Here is a 22,973-nt window from a genome sequence, read left to right as displayed (position 1 = left end):
AAGCATCATCATATGAATCTCAATCATGTAAGCCAGCTCATGAGATTATTGTATTGAAGCACATACGAGAGAGATTAACCACATAGCTACCGGTACAGCCCAGAGCCTCGATGGAGAACTACTCCCTCCTCATGGGAGACAGCAGCGTTGATGAAGATGGCGGTGGTGTCGATGGAGAAGCCTTCCGGGGCACTTCCCCGTCCCGGCGGCATGCCGGAACGGAGACTCCTGTCCCCCGCATCTTGGCTTCGCGATGGCGGCGGCTCTGGAAGGTTTTCTCTGGTTTCGTCAAACGTAATAGGGTTTTCGCGACGGAGACCTTAAGTAGGCGGAAGGGCAGCCTCGGAGGGGTCACGGGGGCCCCACACGCTAGGGCCGCGCGGGCCCCCCTGGGCCGGGCCGCCCTAGTGTGGCGGCGCCCCGTGGCCCCACTTCGTCTTCTCTTCGGTCTTCTGGAAGCTTCATGGCAAAATAGGCCCCTGGGCGTTGATTTCGTCCAATTCCGAGAATATTTCCTTACTAGGATTTCTGAAACCAAAAATAGTAGAAAACGACAGAATCGGCTCTTCGGCATCTCGTCAATAGGTTAGTGCCGGAAAATGCATAAATATGACATAAAGTATGCACAAAACATGTAGATATCATCAATAATGTGGCATGGAACATAAGAAATTATCGATACGTCGGAGACGTATCAGCATCCCCAAGCTTAGTTCCTGCTCGTCCCGAGCAGGTAAACGATAACAAAGATAATTTCTGGAGCGACATGCCATCATAACCTTGATCATACTATTGTAAGCATATGTAATGAATGCAGCGATCAAAACAATGGTAATGACATGAGTAAACAACTGAATCATAAAGCAAAGACTTTTCATGAATAGTACTTTCAAGACAAGCATCAATAAGTCTTGCATAAGAGTTAACTCATAAAGCAATAAATCAAAGTAAAGGTATTGAAGCAACACAAAGGAAGATTAAGTTTCAGCGGTTGCTTTCAACTTATAACATGTATATCTCATGGATATTGTCAATGTAAAGTAATATAACAAGTGCAATATGCAAGTATGTAGGAATCAATTCACAGTTCACACAAATGTTTGCTTCTTGAGGTGGAGAGAAATAGGTGAACTGACTCAACATAAAAGTAAAAGAAAGGCCCTTCGCAGAGGGAAGCATTGATTGCTATATTTGTGCTAGAGCTTTGGTTTTGAAAACAAGAAACAACTTTGTCAACGGTAGTAATAAAGCATATGTGTTATGTAAATTATATCTTACAAGTTGCAAGCCTCATGCATAGTATACTAATAGTGCCCGCACCTTGTCCTAATTAGCTCGGATTATCGGGATTATCATCGCAATACACATGTTTTAACCAAGTGTCACAAAGGGGTACCTCTATGCCGCCTGTACAAAGGTCTAAGGAGAAAGCTCGCATTGGATTTCTCGCTTTTGATTATTCTCAACTTAGACATCCATACCGGGACAACATAGACAACAAATAATGGACTCCTCTTTAATGCATAAGCATGTAGCAACAATTAATGTTCTCATATGAGATTGAGGATATATGTCCAAAACTCGAAACTTCCACCATGGATCATGGCTTTAGTTAGCGGCCCAATGTTCTTCTCTAACATTATGCATGCTCTAACCATTAAATGAGTGGTAAATCTCCCTTACTTCGGACAAGACGGACATGCATAGCAACTCACATGATATTCAACAAAGAGTAGTTGATGGCGTCCCCAGGAACATGGTTACCGCACAACAAGCAACTTAATAAGAGATAAAGTGCATAAGTACATATTCAATACCACAATAGTTTTTAGGCTATTTGTCCCATGAGCTATATATTGCAAAGGTAAAGAATGGAAATTTTAAAGGTAGCACTCAAGCAATTTACTTTGGAATGGCGGAGAAATACCATGTAGTAGGTAGGTATGGTGGACACAAATGGCATAGTGGTTGGCTCAAGGATTTTGGATGCATGAGAAGTATTCCCTCTCGATACAAGGTTTAGGCTAGCAAGGTTATTTGAAACAAACACAAGGATGAACCGGTGCAGCAAAACTCACATAAAAGACATATTGTAAACATTATAAGACTCTACACCGTCTTCCTTGTTGTTCAAACTCAATACTAAAAATTATCTAGGCTTTAGAGAGACCAATTATGCAAACCAAATGTTAGCAAGCTCTATGTATTTCTTCATTAATGGGTGCAAAGTATATGATGCAAGAGCTTAAACATGAGCACAACAATTGCCAAGTATCAAATTATTCAAGACATTTTAGAATTACTACATGTAGCATTTCCCGATTCCAACCATATAACAATTTAACGAAGGAGATTCAACCTTCGCCATGAATACTATGAGTAAAGCCTAAGGACATATTTGTCCATATGCAACAATGGAGCGTGTCTCTCTCCCACACAATGAATGCTAGGATCCATTTTATTCAAACAAAAACAAAAACAAAAACAAACCGACGCTCCAAGCAAAGCACATAAGATGTGATGGAATAAAAATATAGTTTCACTAGAGGAACATGATAATGTTGTCGATGAAGAAGGGGATGCCTTGGGCATCCCCAAGCTTAGACGCTTGAGTGTTCTTGAAATATGCAGGGGTGAACCACCGGGGCATCCCCAAGCTTAGAGCTTTCACTCTTCTTGATCATAGTATATCATCCTCCTCTCTTGACCCTTGAAAACTTCCTCCACACCAAACTCGAAACAAACTCATTAGAGGGTTAGTGCATAATCAAAAATTCACATGTTCAGAGGTGACACAATCATTCTTAACACTTCTGGACATTGCCCAAAGCTACTGGAAGTTAATGGAACAAAGAAATCCATCCCACATAGCAAAAGAGGCAATGCACAATAAAAGGCAGAATCTGTCAAAACAGAACAGTCCGTAAAGACGAATTTTAAAGAGGCACCAGACTTGCTCAAATGAAAATTCTCAAATTGAATGAAAGTTGCGTACATATCTGAGGATCACTCACGTAAATTGGCAGAATTTTCTGAGTTACCTACAGAGAATTAGGCCCAGATTCGTGACAGCAAGAAATCTGTTTCTGCGCAGTAATCCAAATCTAGTATGAACCTTACTATCAAAGAGTTTACTTGGCACAACAATGCAACAAAACTAAGATAAGGAGAGGTTGCTATAGTAGTAACAACTTCCAAGACACAAATATAAAATAGAGGTACTGTAGCAAAATAAACACATGGGTTATCTCCCAAGAAGTTCTTTCTTTATAGCCATTAAGATGGGCTCAGCAGTTTTAATGATACACTCGCAAGAAATAGTAGTTGAAGCAAAAGAGAGCATCAAGAGGAAAATTCAAAACAAATTTAAGTCTAACATACTTCCTATGCATAGGAATCTTGTAAATAAGCACTTCACTATGCCATTCATAACAGTGAATAAGTATTCTGTGAAATATAGCCTAAGAGACCCACACGGTGCACACACTGTCACCTTTACACACGTGGGACAAGGAGTCTCCGGAGATCATATAAGTAAATTCCACTTGACTAGCACAATGACATCTAGATTACAAGCATCATCATATGATTCTCAATCATGTAAGGCAGCTCATGAGATTATTGTATTGAAGCACATACGAGAGAGATTAACCACATAGCTACCGGTATAGCCCAGAGCCTCGATGGAGAACTACTCCCTCCTCATGGGAGACAGCAGCGTTGATGAAGATGGCGGTGGTGTCGATGGAGAAGCCTTCCGGGGGCACTTCCCCGTCCGGCGGCGTGCCGGAACAGAGACTCCTGTCCCCCAGATCTTGGCTTCGCGATGGCGGCGGCTCTGGAAGGTTTTCTCTGGTTTCGTCAAACGTAATAGGGTTTTCGCGACGGAGACCTTAAGTAGGCGGAAGGGCAGCCTCGGAGGGGTCACGGGGGCCCCACACGCTAGGGCCGCGCGGGCCCCCCTGGGCCGCGCCGCCCTAGTGTGGCGGCGCCCGTGGCCCCACTTCGTCTTCTCTTCGGTCTTCCGGAAGCTTCGTGGCAAAATAGGCCCCGGGCGTTGATTTCGTCCAATTCCGAGAATATTTCCTTACTAGGATTTCGAAACCAAAAACAGCAGAAAACAACGAATCGGCTCTTCGGCATCTCGTCAATAGGTTAGTGCCGGAAAATGCATAAATATGACATAAAGTATGCACAAAACATGTAGATATCATCAATAATGTGGCATGGAACATAAGAAATTATCGATACGTCGGAGACGTATCAGTCCACCATGGGGCCCACGACCTAGGAGGCCTAGCATGGGCCGAGGGGATGCTCCCTGGCCTAATGGGCTAGGGGCACATGGCCCCCAAGGCCCAGGCCGGCCAACCCCCTAGGGTTTCCCTGGGGGATCAACTTGGGGGAGGGGAAAGCCCTCTCCCCCCTCTTGGCCGCCGCCCGCCCCAACCCTAGATGGGAAGGGGGGCCACCTTGGCCGGCTGGCCCCCTATATAAAGAGGAGAGGGGGTGGCCGGCCACACACCCCATCCATTGCCTCCTCCTCTGGCCGCCTCTCCCTCCACCATACGCTCGCTCGGCTTAGGCGAAGCCCCCGCAATTTTCTTCCTCCACCTCCACCACCACGCCGTCGTGCTGCTGGAATTTGGAGGAGATCTACCACACCTCCGCTGCCCGCCGGAACGGGAGAGGAAGGAGCTTCATCGACACCGTACGCGCGACCGAGTACGGAAGTGCTGCCGGATTGCAGCATCGGGGATGATCGTCTACACCAACAACGAGATCTAATCTCGTAGGCTTTGGAAATCTTCGAGGGTTAGTCTCACATCAATCTCGTTGCTTCGATCTTGTAGATTAGATCTTGGGTGTTCCATAGATTAGATCTTGGATTTATTCGTCTTGCGGTAGGAAATTTTTTGTTTTCTATGCTACGAACCCCACCATTCCGGGGGCACTTCCCCGTCCCGGCGGCGTGCCGGAACAGAGACTTCTATCTCCCAGATCTTGGCTTCGCGATGGTGGCGGCTTTGGAAGGTTTCTCGTACCGTGGCTTTTTCGTCTCGAAGATTTAGGTCAGGGACCTTTAAATAGGCGAAGAGGCGGAGTCGGAAGGGTTACGGGGGCGCCACACAATAGGGGGGCGCCCCCCCTTGGGTCGCGCCGCCCTACTATCTGGTGTCCCTGTGGCTCTCCTCTGGTCCCTCCCGGGTGTTCTGGAAGCTTCGTGGAATTCTAAGATGCTGGACGTTGATTTCGTCCGATTCCGAGAATATTTCCTTACTAGGATTTCTGAAACCAAAAACAGCGAGAACAACAGAAGCGGCCCTTCGGCATCTCGTCAATAGGTTAGTTCCGGAAAATGCATAAATATGACATATAATGTGTATAAAACATGTGAGTATCATCATAAAAGTAGCATGGAACATAAGAAATTATAGATACGTTTGAGACGTATCAGGACTTCTTGTTGTTTACATAACACACATGTATCAATGTTTCGATTAATACAATTATAGCATGGTATATAAACATTTATCATAAACACAAAGATACATAATAACCAATTTATTATTGCCTCTTGGGCATATCTCCAACATAAGGTAATATCAAAAATGTTAGCTAGTCAATTGAAGGTAGTTCTCCCAGAGATTATTGGAGAGCAACAAAGTGCATTTGTGCCAGGGAGGTTAATTACAGACAACATTCTCGTAGCTTATGAATGTGTACATGCAATAAAGAGGAAAAAATGGAAAATATGTATTTGTGCAACGAAGCTGGATATGCATAAAGCATATGATAGAGTGTAATTGTCATTTCTTAGTAGGATGATGGAGAAGTTGGGTTTTGGAGGAAGATGGAGGAATCCAATGATGTCTTGTATTTATTCTGTGAGATAGAATGTTTGTTTCAACTCCATCGATATAGAGGTTTTTACACCCACGAGAGGTATCAGACAAGGGGGGCCATTATCTTCTTATCTCTTTCTGATTGTTGCTGAAGGACTAACAAGTATGATCATTGCAGCGGAAAGGAAAGGTGATTTAGAAGGGATCAGGGTGTGCAGGGATGCGCCAATGGTATCTCACTTATTAATCGCTGACGACTCACTGATCCTTATGCACGCACACAAGCGTAATGCAGAAGTGCTCAAATTTATTCTTGATAAATACATTCAAGTTCAGGCTAGAAGGTTAGCGAAAATAAGTCAAGTATTTTTTCAGTGCTAATACCAATGTAGAAGTGAAAGCAGAAGTCTGTCAAGTGTTGAATATTTTGACATAATCACTTAGTGATAAGTATTTGGGTCTCCCAGCACTAGTGGGGGCTGATCGGAGTGATTGCTTCCACCATATAGTTGATCGGGTTTGCCATATCAAAGGATGGAAGGAGAAATTTTTATCAATGGGGGGGAGGAGGTGTTAAGCAAACCCATTGCTCAAGCCATGCCAGTTTTTGCGATGATAGTTTTCAAGATCCCGAAAAATATTTGCAAAGGGATCTTTGATGCTATATCACATTTCTGGTGGGGTGATGACGAGGATAACAAAAATATGCACTGAAAAGCGTGGTGGAATTTATGTATTCCCAAGAACAGAAGAGGGTTGGGATTTAGAGATCTACATTGCTTCAACATTACTATGCTAGCTAAGCAGGTCTGGATGAGTGAACCAAAATTGCTATGCGTCAGATTTATGCGAGCCAAATATCATTCCGATGGCAATTTATTGCGAGCTACCCTGAAGAGTGGAAGCTCCTTTACATGGCAAATTATACTCGCGGGATTGGAAAGCTTCAAAAGAGGATGTATATGGAGGGTTGGGGACGGTACTCATATTGATATTTGGCAAGATAATTGGATACCATCCAGCCACAATTTACGAGTCCAAATGCCGAGGTGGTGTGTTGGTTACAAAAGTAAATGATCTGATCAACCATGTTGATGGAATGTGGGACGAAGAGCTTATAAGGAATCTTTTCTGACCGGTAGATGCTAATCGAATTCTAGATATTCCTTTAACTACTGGAAGGGAAGATTTGGTGGCATGGCACCATGCAAAGAATGGCTTATTTACTATCAGATCACCATACCATGCTCAGTGGGATTATCAGTTTAGAAGGTCATCAAATAATGTTGAGATTGTCATGTTTGAAAATAGCTATGGAACCTTTCGGTCCCAAGAATTTTTTCTTTTTTGGTTGGCGTGCTTTTCATGGAATTATCCCAGGGAAAGGAGTGCTAGCTAATCGACATGTTAGTAATGAGGGCAGATGTCCAGTTTGTCGCTCAAGATGCGAAGACATAAAACATATTTTCTTTACGTGTGATCATGCGAAGCTCGTGTGGCAAAGTCTGGGAGTATGGGATTATATCTTAGAGATCATAAACACTGATCTGACAGGTTCGGTTATCTTAGAAGAAATTCTTCGTAAGGGAGGTAATGTTCCTAAGCTCGGTGGTATTGGTATCTCTGAGTTGATTGTCACGGGCGGCTGGTATATTTCGTGGGAGGGAAGACAATTAGTTCATGGGGAGAGAATTCAAACGCCAGGAAGATCTAGAATATCGATAGCTGTGTTAGCCACAAACTATAAAATGGCATTCAATAAACCTATTTTAAGCCAAGAGTAGAATGGTCTAAGCCCATGGAAGGGTTCCTAAAGATCAATGTTGATGCTGCATTTCAGGAGGACTCGGTAACAGGTGCAACCGGAGTGGTTAATCAGAGATGACAAGGGGTTCTGCATAGCAGCATCTAATCGATATTTGCATCATGTGGTGGATAGCTCAATGGCAGAAGCATATGCGACTCAGGGAGGGCCTGTTCCTAGCACAACATATTGGGTGCAACAAGTTTATAGTTCAAACAGACTGTATGCAAGTTGTAGAGACAATGCTAGACGGTGGTTACATCTTCAGCTGCGATTTATGATGATCATTGCGTTTTATGGAGTGAGTTTGATCAAGCTAGTATTGAGTATTGTAACAGAAAAGCTAATTCAGTGGCACATGAGTTTGCTAGAAATGCTTTTTATTCTAGTCTAAATTATATCTGGGTGGATGAACCCTCTAGTAACTATATTTGCTAATCAATAAAATCCGTCCGGATGGCTTTAAAAAAGAGTCACCATCCGTCTACGTCGGGCAACTGAACATGTCTTTACTTAATTTTTCAGTTCGCTCTCGTAGCTCGTATTTTAATCCTGAATAAGCTCAATCTGACCTCACTAACCAGGGACCTGATCAGTACGCCTCCACCCACAGAAATACAGTCGTCGTGCTCTCTATCAGAAATACAGTCGTGTCACCCACAGAAAGGTCACGCGGCTCACAAGATTCGTGTGCCCCGACAACACAACCGTCACCAATACTCCTGTGTTCATGCCGCATACAAGGACGCGCATGAAAAGCTTGTACTCTTCTATCTTTTATTTTTGAGAAAATTGTACTCTTCTAGGTAGCGGGCATGTAAAACTTGATGGGCCGGTAAATCGAGAACTTTCGGCCTAGTTTACCGAGGGTAGCACGGTAAAGACAGAAACGAACTCTTGGGCCGGACCCCCACCACCCAGCCGTGTCAGCCTAGCACGAAACAGAACAGTACATCATTAGTGCTCAGCCCAACAACTTGCACACAAAAAATAAGACACCGCCCAACAACTGCAGGGTGGGGCCAGCGGTGGACGGACGGACGGACAGGACAGAGGTGTCAGGCAGGGCCTCGTGGACCCCGCCGTCGATACTCCCGATGCGCCATCACTCCGCCGCGCATAAATGTTGGCAGGTCACTTCTCCCCCAACTCCACCTTCCCTCCCCAGCCCAGCCAGCCAACCCCCCGGTCGCTCTCACGCTCTTCGTGCCCGCCGCCTCCCCTCCCCGCCCCGCCCCATGGCCTCCATCGCCGGATCCGCCCTCTCCTTCGCCAGGCCCGTCAAGGTATGCTCGCGCGCCCTCGCCCCGCCGCCAGATCCGCCACCTTGTGCCGTCCGTACGCACGTCCGTCCGTCCGTCTGTCTGATCGATCCGCATCCGCCCTGCTGGGGTTTTAGCGGTCGTCTCCCGTCGATGTAGGCGCGCGATCTAGGAGTGATCTGGCGCTCTGCGCTCCAACTGTATCGGTTTCTTCTATGAACAGGGGATCCTCTCTGTTCAGGCACCTTACGGTGTGTCAATTACTCAATTTGGCTGTAACTTTGGTCTAGGGTCTCCTGTTTTGTCTGTACGACTGCGGAGAGCACCTCTGTATGTGCGCTGCTGTGGCTTGCCGAGCCATTTTGCGAGGTGGCTCGGGCAGATCTGCTTTTCTGCTAGGCTGATACTACTAGATGTAGCCATGGTGATTCTGCTGTACTACTAATGTTGGTGACGAGCAAAACCAACTTGGTTTTAACACTAGCCATGCAAAAAAGTTAACTTTGCTTTGTACTATTCAAGAGGCTTGGATCGCTGCATGTGCAATTTAAGCTCGTCTTTTAATTATTCCTTTGGTTAAACTAGTAGACTGCATCCAACCGCTGAATTATCGGATTGGCATCATGCTATGTCTGATACTACTACATGTTGCCACGGTGATTCTGCTGTACTGCTAGAAGTTTGGACGCTGGCGAGCAGAACTAGGATTAGAACGCCGCATGTGCAATTAAAGTTCGTGTTACAATGGTTGCCATGTTAGAACTAGACTGCAACCCAACGCTGAATTATTGAATTGGCATTATGGTATGTCTAAGTGTGTGTGTGTGTGTGTGTATGTATTATTGGGGCTTGTGTGGGGATGTTGGGTGCTCGTACTAGGTTGTTGATTTGCATGCTCTACAGGTCGCAAAAGTTGGTCCTTCTCTATAGTGGCACCTATAATGCCTTTTGGTATCCTGTCTTTACTACTATGAGAAACACTTCCGTTGATTCTCTAATCGGTTAGTGAAACTGTAACTTAGCCACTACACTGGCCGTAAATTCTAGTTACGATATATTACTAATGTTTTCTACTACACAGTTACTATTTATTTTCTCCTTTTTGGTGTACCGTAAAATTAGTTCCACTTAATATTTTCTATGCCTATATTCTTCGTACAATCACCATACTGTAGCCAGTTATTATAGCTGTAATATTAGTCTTTTCCATACGTGAGATGTACCTATTGAACGAATTCGAGAAGCATAGAAGCATCATGAGAGCACTGTTTGCTCCAGCACACCAATATTTTTCTTCATTACTGAATAGCAGATATAGTGCAGCGCACGATCCCTTAGTATGCACAAGTTATGTTGTCTCAAGATGTCTGTTCCTTGAATTCCAGGCAATCGGCACCAACTCGCTGTCTTTCTCCAGTGCAACGAGGGGTAATGCATTTCTCCGCCTTCAGCCGGTGCCCATGAGATTTGCAGTTTGCTGCTCGGTGAGTTCTAGCACCACTTACAAACTTAGCTGCTACTTCTCGAGATAAAGGTGCAGAAAGTAGCAGTTTTCAATATGTATGTAGTCAGTAAGTTCTTTTCTCTGAATATGTGCTGCTTCAACAGGCAAAAAAGGAAACAGTGGACAAGGTTTGTGACATCGTCAAGAAGCAGCTTGCTGTTCCAGAAGGCACTGAAGTTGTCGGTGCCACCAAGTTCTCTGACCTTGGAGCAGATTCACTCGACACGGTAACTATCAATAATATCTTGACTGATGTCGTGCATGAAAATTTTGTTTCAAGACATGCTGCACCTAACCTGACCAAATAGCTCGAGGATCCTAATGAGCTGTGGTAACAATCTTAGTGTACTTGTTTTGTTTGGTTATATCTATATCCGAGAGATGTCAAGTTACTTTGCAAGCATGTGTTTTCATGACATGACAGAATATTAACAGGTTCTTTGTCATGTATGACTAGGTTTCCAGAGATCTGTAGATTCTTATCCTCTATGACCTTAATTGTAAAATATGTATTATATATTACGTTTCCAAGTGGCTACATTTATTAGAAAAACATTTGGATCTTAATATGGAACAACAAACTGGTATTTAGTTGTATGCATATAAATAGTTGGACATTCTGTATTTCATTTTCTTTTGTTGGATCAAATAATTGTGTGTTTCTGTCATACTGTAAAGTAAGTCCGGTTGAAGGCCTTTAGTTGTATGCATATAAATAGTTGGACATTCTGTAATTGATTTTCTTTTGTTGGATCAAATAATTGCATGTTTCTGTCATGCTGTAAAGTAAGACCCATTGTAAATCCATCGCAGGTTGAGATCGTGATGGGCCTTGAGGAGGAGTTTGAAATCAGCGTGGAGGAGTCGAGCGCACAGGCGATCGCGACAGTTGAAGATGCTGCCACGCTCATCGACAAGCTTGTCTCCGCAAAGTGCGCTTAAGGAAGGGAGGTCATAAATTGTGATGCTGGAAGCTCTAAAGCTAGTGGTCCTACGTTGGGTCGATCCTTGTTGTTCTACCATAGGTTTTATTATGTGGACTCTAGAGGCTTGTTGATTTTCTTAGGACTATTGTCCCTGCTTTGTGGTAATAAGATAATTGTTGAAGTAATTAAGGTGCTGAACATCTGGGTTGTTAGTTTGAGCGGCGCAGGTTGCTGTATACATTTCTTGTGCCATAAAAGAAGAATGTGCGGGTACTGTACTAGGCAACTACATCAGCGTGTACACTTAACTTGTGATTTTTCGTGTTTTCACTTAGAGATTGACTACAAGAGATGCCGTGAACGTTGATGTTGGTGTGTATAAGTATTCTGCTTCGTTCGACCAGAAATGACTGGTATCTTTTGTTTATTCACTTTCTGCGTTTATTCTGCATGTTTGTTTTTCAGCCTGCTGCAACACCCAGCACAGCAGTTGATGACTCTTCAAACATTGTGAATGCACCATTGCACCGAGTAAGATTGTGAACTATCTAGAGGCAGGTGGTCAGCTATTGACTATGGTGCTTCGCCTCTTTCCTCACCGTTAGTGTGAGCTACTTGAAAAACTACTCCCTCCATCCTATGAAACTTGTCTTGGATTTGTCAAAATTTAGATGTATTCATAAACTAGTGTCTAGATACATCTAAATTTTGATAAATCTAAGACATTTTTTATAGGACGGAGGGAGTACAACATCTGTATTATGGATGATGAATGCCCTGGTGGGGCTTTGTTGTTGATTTCTTTGGAAAAAACTCGGCCAAAGATTCAGGATCTAATGCCTTTGGTCGACAGACTAGAGAGAAGATTGGTAGCCACTTCCACTTTTCTTGCAGCGTTTGCAGTTGATAAGGTCTTGCCTGAGCTCTATGGCCATTTTCTTCATGTGCTCCTGGATATACCTCCTGGAATTATAAAGCAGTTGAACAGAATTATTAGACATTGTCTGTGGAGTGATAGGAAATCAGATTCAAAAGGGAAATTGCTTGCTGCCTGGGATATGATCTGTAAGCCAAGGGAGAAAGGTGGTTTGGGGATTATGGATTTCAAGAAACAGAATGAAGCTCTTCTTATGAAGCACTTACACAAGTTTTATAATAAAGAGGAAATCCCATGGGTGAATTTAGTCTGGAATTATTACCCAAATGGTGTTCCACAGGCAACAAATTTATGTGGATCATTTTGGTGGAGGGATATTATGAAATTGGTGGATAAATATAGAGAAGTTTGTATGCTACTGTTGGATGTGGTGACTCTGTTCTCTTCTGGAATGATAATTGGAATGGTATTGTTCCCTCAAAGCAGTTTCCAAGATTGCACTCTTTTGCTCTGAATCCATTGTTGTCGGTAAAAGAAGTAAAGCAATGTGAAGATATGTCATCTCTATTTTATCTTCCTTTATCACAACAGGCTTATGGGGAATATATGGTTATGCAAGGTTTTTTGGATACAGTGCACATTTCTGATGAAGGGAAAGATGTCTGGAAAACTATCTGGAAAGAGGGAGCTTTCACTTCACATTTATATTATCAGTATTGCTTTTCACATATACCAAACAGTAGATTACATTGCTGGATATGGAAGAGTAAGGTAGTTCTAAGGATAAAGGTTTTTGCTTGGTTACTGATAAGTGATAGATTGAATACAAGGGATATGCTGAGGAGAAGAAACTGGCATGTTACTAATGATTATACATGTGTTTTGTGCCATGCTAATCAGACAGAAGATTGGATCCATCTGTTTTTTGATTGTAATTTCAGCAGGCGAATATGGACCTATCTGCAAGTGGACTGGTCACAAGGAGATACAATTGAGGATATGTTCTTTCACGCTAGAAAAGAGTTTGCCAAGCCTTTCTTTGCTGAGGTGGTTATTCTGGCCTGTTGGCATATTTGGAAGCAAAGGAATAACAAATTTTTTGAGCATATTAGGCCTTCTTTTGGAGCATGGAAAGCACATTTTGTGCATGAAGCCTCTTTGCATGTGCATAGAGTCAAGGATAAACACTCTGATTCTTTCAAGCTATGGATTGACTCTCTGTTGTAATTTTGTCTTTCTTTTTTTCCCCCTTGTTGTAAATATCTTTTTTAGTACAGTTCAAAAGCTTTAATAAAATGCTGTGGGGGTTTTGCCCTACGGTTCTTGGTCAAAAAAAAAAAGAACTATAACATGCGGAACGATGCACTTCCCATTGAAGTCTTTGGTTGTGCTGCACCTTGTCGGCTAAACCGATAATGCTTGAGCCATCTTTCAGGCTTCGGTTAAGCCTGTGTTGGGTAATGGTAAAGCCTAGGATGCTTCTTTTTTGGAAGGATAGATGGGGTAATGGTAAAGCCTAGGGTGCCTTTTCTTTGGAAGGATAAATGGATTAACAATCAGAGTGTGGAGATGATTGCACCCCTTTTGTTCAGCTTTGTGGATCACACTCTCAACACACTTAAATTCACGACCTTTCGGCTGGCCTCTCCATGCTAACAATTGTCCAATATCTAGAGCTTTGGAACGCGGTTCCAACCATTTAGCTGGTGGATGATGTGGATGACTCCTTTGAGTGGATTTGGACCGCCTCAAAAGGCTTTCTTCCTCGGCTGGAATTCTTCCCCTGCGGCAAGACCATTTGGAAGACATGGGCCCCAGCCAAGTGCAAGATCCACATCTGGCTTGCAATGCAACGGCGCATTTGGACGGCGGATCGCATGTTGCGGCATGATATGCAATCCCACTCCAACTTCCCTCTTTGTGAGAAGGCCCCTGAGACGGCGGATCATCTCGCCCTCGGTTGCGTCCTTGCTAGGGAGGTCTGGCATGCCACGCTCCAGCGCTGCAACTTGTCGCACCTGACGCCCTTGGCCGGTGACACGCTCATCGAGTGGTGGCCCGACTCCAGGCGGCGCGTCCCGCAGCAGCTTAGGAAAGGGTTTGACTCCCTTGTCCTCCTCATGGTATGGACGCTCTGGAAGGAGAGGAACAACCGCGTCTTCGAGCGCTCGGCGGAAACTGCTCGAGGTATCTGCAAGCGTATCACTGAAGAAGTGGAGCTATGGAAGCTATCGGGTGCAGTAGAGCTGGGCAACATTTGGAGATAGGGCTCTACACTCTTTTTCGGGCGTTGTACTCTCTTGGCATGCTCATGGTCGCCCTACCATTTTAGCACGCCTTGTACCCGCATTCCCTCTAGAATGCTGGAACCGCTGTAGTCCGCTTCTTTTTCTTCTAATGCAATGACACGCAAAGCTTTTGCGTGTTCGAAAAAAAAAGGGTTCTCAACTAAGTCGGCATACATGGCCTTCTTTGTGGGATGCACATTTTGGCCATGACATGAATCGATTTGGAAATGCAAAGCTCCCCTCAAGTTCAAGCTAATTGCATCGAAAATGGATTTGGACTACCTCAAAAGGATTGTCGACTAACCAGGACGAGCATAACAAGAACACCATTACACCATGAATATATTGGCGCAGCAATGGAGACTTGACAGGGTAATGTGATTGTATACCGTACAATTGGAAGTCTATGCAACAAGGGCGTTTGGTCTAGTGGTATGATTCTCGCTTTGGGTGCGAGAGGTCGCGAGTTCGATTCTCGCAACGCCCCTTCTGTTTTTGATGAAAGTTCTTCAATAACTATTTTTCAAGTGTCTGTGAACTAGTCTGCTCATTATTTTCAGAACTTATTCACCAAATCGATTCCCTATTAATTTTTTCTAATAGTCAATTCTTTTTGAAACGGGTAAAAGCCCGTTTTTCAAGAAGGCAAGTCTGATTTTACATGTGTCAGTGAACTAGTCTGTCCATTATTTTCAGAACTTATTCACCAAAAAATGGATTGACTTTCATGTTTGCTTCTCAGCGTCCATCTACTCCTACAATTCACAGGAAAGAACAAATTAAGTACAACATGCACGCATCCCAAAAACAACAAGCATGAAAACGACATCGGCGGCGAGGAGGAGGAAGGAGGAAGGAGGAAGGAGAAGGCTATGATCTATATAGAAAGGTGTTAGCTTATTGTTCGGCGGTCTTCTGCCTCTTGGAGCACTTGGCCTGCACGGCGAGCGTGGCCGTGGTGCCGGGGCAGTTGAGGTCCCCGCCGTACAGGTCGTGCGACACGACGAGCTCGCAGCTCTTCTTCCCTACGCACGCCTTCTCCACGATCTCCTTGGCCTTGGGCGTGTGGCAGTTGCCCACCGTGTAGTTCCCGCAGATCCCCAGCGGGTTCCCGTAGCTGGCGAACACCACCTGCTGGATGGTCTTCTTCTCCGGGCACGACAGCACCGCCCGTGGCTTGAGGTCGTTCGTCACCGCCGTCAGCTGGCTGTCCTTCCTCTCCCACGACCGCACGTGCCCGGGGTTCTTCTCCGAGATGAAGCTGCAGATGTTGTCCCGCTTCACCGTCAGGATCATGATGGCGTCCGGCTTGCCGCCTTCCTCCTCGAAGAGGGTCAGCACGTTCCCCGTCGGCTTCAGGAAGCACCGCGGCACGTGGTACAGGTACTGCGACGGCCGGCCCAGCGCGTGCTTGTACGAGCTCCAGTACCGGCCCAGCCCTTCGCCGTTGACGAACAGGATGCCCTTGCCCATCGGGTTCAGGTCGATCACCACGGGATCCTCCCCGGAGGGCATGTCGAAACGCCGCCGGTACCAGGTGAGCGGCTGGTCGAACACCGCCGGCTTCCACTGCACCTGGCCGCCATTCTCCGTGTGCGCCTGCTTCAGCTCGCCGTCCAGGCCCACGATGTGGCCCCACCCGTTGTCCGACAGGTCCAGCGTCCCCGTGTTGAGGCCCTGGATGGTGACCGCGTGCACGCCGGCCTGCCGGTGCTCCAGGTAGGCGCCGCTGTCCTGCATCCCGAGCGTGCTGGAGAGGATGGAGACGTGGTTGATGCCCACCCTCAGCTCCACGGGCTTCTCCAGCGTGAACGCCTTGTTCATCTTGGTGCCGTGCCCCGCGCCCACGTACTTGCCGTTCACGAACGCCACCATCGCGTGCCCGTGGCTGCTCACCTCCAGCACCGGCGTGATGTCCCGCCGGAACGGCAGGTCCTCCGCCTCCAGCTTGAAGCTACAGCATACACATCGGCATGCCCATCATCAGAGAAGACTGACGCACTTGCATTCTGCAACTGCTGGCGTGGAGCACGAAGCGTACCTGGTGGTGTACCAGATGTAGTCGGTCTTGTCCTTGGTCAGGTTGTAGGACTCGAGGGGCTTCTCCGTCCGGATATTGGTGAGCTTGTAGGTGGGCACCTTGTCCCCCTCCGTGTACATCTCCCACACGTTGTTCTGCACCGTCTGGTCCGTGAAGTGGAACGTGCGCTGGTTGTGCTGCGAGTTCACGTGCTGCGTGCTGAACACCACCGTCTTGCAGTCGCCGAGGATGCTCACCGACCGCCGCGGCACGAAGTACTGCTGCCCCCGGAACGTCACCGTCCCGTCCTCCTTGGTGTTGTGGTTCGACAGGAACGCCACGCACACCTTCTGCTCAGGGATCTCGAACAGACGCGCCTGCATATATATGAAGCGGCCAACGGGCATCAGAAACACGGTCTTCATCAATGGTGATCGTTCACGGTCAGATTCTAGAGAACCTCGTAGAGCTTGCCCAATGGCTGCGAAGAGGGGTTCCCCCAGAGGAGAGCCTTCTTGCACAGCCGGAGTGCTTGGTGCAGGTCCCTCAGATGGCCCCACTTTGGCTCCTTGTACATACCTGCAGGTTTTGTTCATAGTTGAGCAGTGAGCGATCTGAGGATACAGCACCTCGCTCGTCAGAAAGCTACATAACGAATTCTTCAGACTTCCGTTCAGTGAAGATGAATTTTACCGAATTCGTCCAGAGGCGCCTCATCGTAGTATCTCGGCATGACGAAAGAGGCGCCTGTTCTTCCAAAGTTTGTTCCTCCATGGTACTGTTCAGAGAGGCAACCGTGCAATTCTGTCAGAAATACAGTTATATTCTAAGTTTCTAACAACGCAAAAAAGAAATCCTTGTCAAGAGCAGATTACTCATGTGTACCATGTAGTAGTTCACCATGCTGCCGCCCACGGAGAAGAACCGCGCCACGGCGAATGCAATGTCCTCGGCCGATCTCTGAGACGGCGGATCACCGAAAACTCTGTACCTGTATACACCAACAGAAATAAAACAGTTTAGCGCACTCTACTCTCTTAAACAATGAGCAAGGAGAGATTCAACTTACTGCGCAGTCCAATTCTCAGTCCATAAGAGGGGCTTGGTCTTGTCAGTTGGACCTGGCCATGTATCTCCGCAGTGCCGACCGTTGCAGGTGGGGATCTAGAGAGGAACATGATGGTATGAATTTATCAGGGTAGATCCTAAATTAAGAAGAGATTCGTATATACCATCATATATTTCCAGTCTACTAATTGCATTTGAACAATGAACCTATAATAGAGGAAACAAGGACGCTGCCGTGGTTCATAAACTGATCATAGAAAGAGCATAAACATGTCTCTGATCGTAATAAAGTTTACCACTTCATGTGGAGCTTTAGTCTGCTTGCACATGAACCACGGCACCCCCGTGCCAGTGCTGATGGCCATCTTAGCTGCCCAGTCGATGTACCTGGTTCCGTTCTCTTTGAATGCCGCCTCCATGTGCTGGTACTCATTCTCAATCTAATTTATGCAGAAACATTTCGTCAGAGAAGCAAGTAATTTCATGATCAACATTAATCAGGCCATCAATTAATACATCGCCGGAAGAATATAATCAAGGAAGGTAATGTGGTACCTGTGCCAGAATAATAGGGCCTCCTTGTGATGCGAAGAGCTTGGCATCCTTGAACTTGTTCACTATCATAGTCACAAACTTCTGCATGAGCTTCTGTATAAAGAGAAAACCCAAAAGGTACATGAGCCTGAAATTATCTCTACATGTACATAATTTTACTTCTAACTTGTATCTAGTATTTGATATGTCTGCAACTGATAATTTTTTGTGGCTTGATGGTAAGAATGTGAGATGGATCACCTTGAAAGGCTCATTGTCAGTTCGGAAGACGATGTCGGGGACCTCCCGGAGCCAGTAAGGCAGCCCTCTGGAAGAAGAAAATCCTCAATTAAACGGAGAGAGATGTTGTTGCAGAAATGGACGGGATGAGATGTGAAGCAAACGAGACGAACAAACCCATGGTTCCATTCCGCCTGGACGAAGGGCCCGATTCGGACCATGGCGAACATCTCATGCTCCTGGATGAGCTTGAAGAACTTGATCATGTCGTACCTCCCCTCGAAGTTGTACTGAAACCAAGCGATCAATCCATCGATCGATCGAGGAATTGCATGAATGGATGAGCACACGTAATGGAGGTTGTACACGCGCACGCACACGCCAGGGGCGCGCGTGAAGAGCGTGAAGAATCAAATCAGATGAATGAGGCGGAGTGCGTGACAGTTACCACGCCCATCTCGGGTTCATGGCCGTTCCAGAAGACGTAGGACTCGATGACGTTGAGTCCGCCTTCCTTTGCCCTGGAGATGAGGTCGGCCCACTCGTGCGGCGGGCTGCGCGGGTAGTGGATGGAGCCGGAGAAGAAGATCTCCCTCCTGCCGTCGACCATGAGCGACCGGCGGTCGTAGGAGATGACGGTGCCGGGCTTGGTCAGCCCGTACGCGTCGGCGCCGCCGGCCGCCGCGAGCGCGAGGACGGCGACGGCGAGCGCCGCGGCGGCGGCGAGCCGGACGCGGAGGAGGGACATGGCGGGTGGATCGTGCATGCGTGGAAGCTAGGGGCTTCGAGTTCGCGCTCCCGGTACTCCTAAAATAGGAGGGAGTTTAAAGGCCGGGCGTCGACGAGGAGCGGCCGCGCGGGAACGCCGGGACCGACGTGCGCGCGCGCGCGGTCCGTCCGTCCACGCACCGGCCACCGGGTGTGCAGCGGGTAGGGGGAACGGTTGGTCTCGCCGCTCGTACGCGTGGGCGCGGGCGCGGGGGGTTTTCGTCGTGGTTTTGGGCGTTTTTCTTGACTGGATCAACGCCGTGGATCGGCATGGTTTGCGGACGGGGTGTCGCCTGCATGCAGCTGCTGGGACGGGAGAAAATTAGCCGAGAGGTTTACTGAATTGCCATTTCTGACGACGGTACAGCTGCTGAAATCAAGTCGTTCCAATTTATTCCTTTATTATTTGTTCCCCTGGTTTGGAAACAGTAATATGGCCTTGCCTTACCTTCTGTGGTGTTCCTCAAAATTTTATCAGATGTTGTTGTGTCATGCTAATCTCTCCTTTTATAATTTAAGGTGTTGTTTGATTCAAAGGATTTACAAAACGTAGGAATAGGAAAACGCAGAAATAGTATGTCATGACATATAAAACCCTACGGGAATGAAGAACGTAAAAATTAGTAGCAGACGTTGTTTGGTTGCACCACATGAAAAACACAGAAAATTTCTATAGAGATTGAGGGCTTGTTTGATTCAAAGGAATCCTATACAAATTCTATACGATTTTCATCTTTAGGAATTTTTGGGTGAAGCGAGGCGCCCCTTTTTGCTATCAAGCTTGTCATCCATATTTTTGAGATCACTTTAGGCATATCTTCACATATCCATGATCACCATATGGATGATAAGCTTCAAGTATATGATCTCTTCTAGATGACTTATCTTAAATTTGTATTCCATTTCTTCATTCTTCATCATGTTCATATATTGGATATTCTCTTGACTATCACATTGGTCATCACTTGATCTTTTTTATTTTCTTCTTCTTTCAACCTTGAAGCCAACATATGGTTCACACATTTGTCTATGAAAAGAACCTTGGTCATCACTTGATGTTCTTTACTTTCTTATTATTTTAACCTTGAAGCCAACATATGGTTCAAGCATTTGTCTATGGACAAAACCTACAAACAACTTAGTGCAAACACCAGTCCATAGGCATTGTCATTAATTACCAAAATCACACATGGAGGATCTATGCATTTTCACAAATCCCCATACCATAGAACCTATATATGTAGAGCTTTGATGTAGCAACAACAACAATTTTGGTATTGTCTTGGTAGCCCTCCGAGGCACGGGCCGGCTGCTGTGGAGCCGGCCTGGGTTTCGTTCATGCACTGACTTTGACTTTCCCTCCGCAGTCTGGTCACTGACAGGCGGACCGGGTTGTATAACCGGCTTGTGGCCAGCTACCACAAGGCCAAGGTTGAACGCGCCGAGATGGCCCGCGAGCTGGAGGATGCCCAGGGTAAGGCTTTTTCCTTATACTTGTCTGTATTTTTCTTTCTTGGTGTAGCCGGCTGACGTCGTGGATTTCGCTGGCTTGCAGCTGCCACTGCCCGAGTCCCTCAACTGGAGGCGGATCTCTGAGCCGCACGCGCGCAATGCGCCAAGAGCGAGGAGGCGGTCAAGGCCGCCGCCCTCAAGGCGAAGGAGACCGAGGGGGAGCTGGCGCGCCTGCGCCGGCTCGAGGCTAACCACATCACCAAACTTGCCTCCGTCAAACGTATCGAGCAGGAGAAGGTGGACAACCTCAACCAACGGCTGGGCGAGGTGGACGAACAGTGAAGGAAGCTCCGCGAGGATATGAACGCACAATCCCAAGTTCTGACGGCTACGACCAAGCGCTGGGTGGATGAGATCAGCGTGCTCGACCGCGGTCTGGCGGGTAAGTCCTTTGCTATTGTTCTTGCACCATCTTGCCGGCTGTCGGCTTCCGGCAGGATTTCTGTTGGTGGCCGGCAGCCGGAAAAAACTCGAATATCTCCATCCTCGGGCCGGTGGCAGGCGGCGTTCGCTCGCCGGCTGCCACCAGGCTTGTTTACTTCGATGTTCTCCATCTTCAGGCTGGTGGCAGGCGTCGTTCGTTCGCCGGCTGCCGCCGGGCCTTGTTTACTTCGATGTTCTCCATCTTCGGGCTGGTGGCAGGCGGCGTTCGTTCGCCGGCTACCCCCAGGCCTTGTTTACTTCGATGTTCTCCATCTTCGGGCTGGTGGCAGGCGGCGTTCATTTGCCGGCTGCCGCCAGGCCTTGTTTACTTTGAAATTTTGCTTTTTCTGTTCTTTCCCCGGCTTGCGGCTGATACCGCTGGCAGGGACCTGCCGGCTGTTGTCAGCCGGATTTACAGGCTTCTAATCCTGAGGCGCAGCAGGCGGCGTTGGAGGCGGCCGGCAAGGCGCGGGAGGCGCGCCGGCTTGCGACTGGCGAGGAGAGTTCGGAGAACTTCTCCATGGATGACCATCTGGCCGCCATGGCCGCCCGGGTTGAACCGATCACCATGCTGCGGTACGAGCTTCGGAAGGCGGCGGAAGAGCTCTACCGACTACTGTCGCTGACTGAGACGCTGCCGGGCGAGCTTGCAAACTTGGTCAAGTGGCTCGAGAACGTGCCCCACCGCCTGCTCGACTGGAAGGAGTCAGCTACGCGCGCTGGGGCCGACATGGCCCTCTCTTTCGTGCTTTCTTGGTACGAGGAGGTGGATCTAGACCAGCTGGAGAATCAGCGGGGTGGCGTGGAAGGTACGCTCAGCACGGAGACGAAGACTCGCCGGCTTGCTCGGGCCTGCGCCATGGCCGACTTTGTCAACCACAACGACTTTGTTGAGGAACCAACTCCACCTGAGGAGGAGGAGGTTGAAGACGAAGATATGGCGGATGCGGAGCAGGACGTGCCAGAGGCGGATCCGGCTCCAGGCTCCAATGTTCCCCCGGCTGGTCCCTCTCCAGCCGGCGCTTGAAATTTACCTGCTTTATTAATTTGCTTTTTCCAAAGACAATGGTTAAATCCCCGGTATGCCGGGTGTAGCTGTAAAGACAATATTATTATCTTTTTAGTGTGTTTGTTAATCATTTGTGCTCCGGCTCGTTTTCCCTCTGCCTTCTTGCTTTTTCTCATTCGCCCCACTCTTCGGCTATGCTCTTGCCGGCCATACAGCCGGGTTGCGGTCTGTAGCCGGATCAAAAGCGGGCCGCTGAGGGAGGCCGATAATAATTCAATCAATCAGGCTGAGTTGAACGCGCCGGTGCTTATATGAATATGTTGAACGAGAGTCGACTCGCTTTCACTATTTCCCTTGGTTGTTTTTTGCGTGCCGACTCCTTAAGCTTCTACCCCCGCCAGCCGGACAGCCGGGTTGCGGTCTGTAGCTGGTTCGGGAGTTGGCTGTCCGGAAGCCGGATCACGGTACTAAGCCAACTGCGTGAGAGGGTTCAAGCCAATCGGCAAAAGAGGTAAAGTACGCGAAAAAATCGTTGGTACCAGGCGCACTCGGCGCAAGCTTTTTTCATTAGCATAGGTTACAAAAGGGATACAAGGGATACGTACATTCCCTCTCTGTTGGGATTCGTAGCATAGAAAACAAAAAAATTCCTACCACAAGAACGAATAACAAGCCAAGATCCAATCTAGAAGATGGTAGCAACGAGAAGATCATGAGACTAACCCTCGAAGATTTCTAAAGCCTACGAGATTAGATCTCGTTGTTGCTGTAGTCGATCACTTGCCGCTTTCAAAAGCGCGTAGAAGATATTGACGGTGCCACAGTCGGGCAGCACCTCCGTACTCGGTCACACGTTCGGTGTTGATGACGACATCCTTATCCCTGTTCCAGC

The 22,973-nt window shown here is 47.2% G+C and overlaps 2 protein-coding genes and 1 non-coding gene across 3 annotated transcripts; 2 read left to right on the top strand and 1 right to left on the bottom strand.

Annotated features, from left to right (window-relative positions):
• The first annotated feature begins 8,837 nt into the window (after window positions 1-8,837).
• Window positions 8,838-11,676, top strand: LOC124654990 (acyl carrier protein 3, chloroplastic-like). The gene is made up of 4 exons (XM_047193995.1): window positions 8,838-8,936; window positions 10,298-10,396; window positions 10,521-10,643; window positions 11,230-11,676. The coding sequence occupies exons 1-4, from the start codon at window positions 8,889-8,891 to the stop codon at window positions 11,356-11,358; spliced, it is 399 nt and encodes a 132-aa protein (XP_047049951.1). The 5' UTR covers window positions 8,838-8,888; the 3' UTR covers window positions 11,359-11,676.
• A 3,246-nt stretch (window positions 11,677-14,922) lies between these two features.
• Window positions 14,923-14,994, top strand: TRNAP-UGG. Its single transcript has one exon. It is a non-coding gene; the product is annotated as a tRNA-Pro (tRNA).
• Window positions 14,995-15,404: 410 nt separating this feature from the next.
• LOC124679806 (beta-galactosidase 11-like) lies at window positions 15,405-19,117 on the bottom strand. Its single transcript, XM_047215284.1, has 11 exons — window positions 18,818-19,117; window positions 18,547-18,659; window positions 18,391-18,457; window positions 18,151-18,243; window positions 17,892-18,035; window positions 17,597-17,691; window positions 17,413-17,518; window positions 17,221-17,305; window positions 16,988-17,106; window positions 16,549-16,904; window positions 15,405-16,461 (listed from the first exon to the last, which is right to left on the bottom strand). Exons 1-11 carry the CDS (start codon window positions 19,115-19,117, stop codon window positions 15,405-15,407), a joined length of 2,535 nt encoding a protein of 844 aa, XP_047071240.1.
• Window positions 19,118-22,973: the final 3,856 nt, after the last annotated feature.

The sequence above is a fragment of the Lolium rigidum genome, chromosome 1, assembly GCF_022539505.1.
Source record: "Lolium rigidum isolate FL_2022 chromosome 1, APGP_CSIRO_Lrig_0.1, whole genome shotgun sequence".
In the NCBI taxonomy this organism is placed as follows: Eukaryota; Viridiplantae; Streptophyta; class Magnoliopsida; order Poales; family Poaceae; genus Lolium; species Lolium rigidum.
The sequence above is the reverse complement of the archived record's forward strand: the minus strand, read 5'-3'. Positions and strand labels throughout refer to the sequence as shown.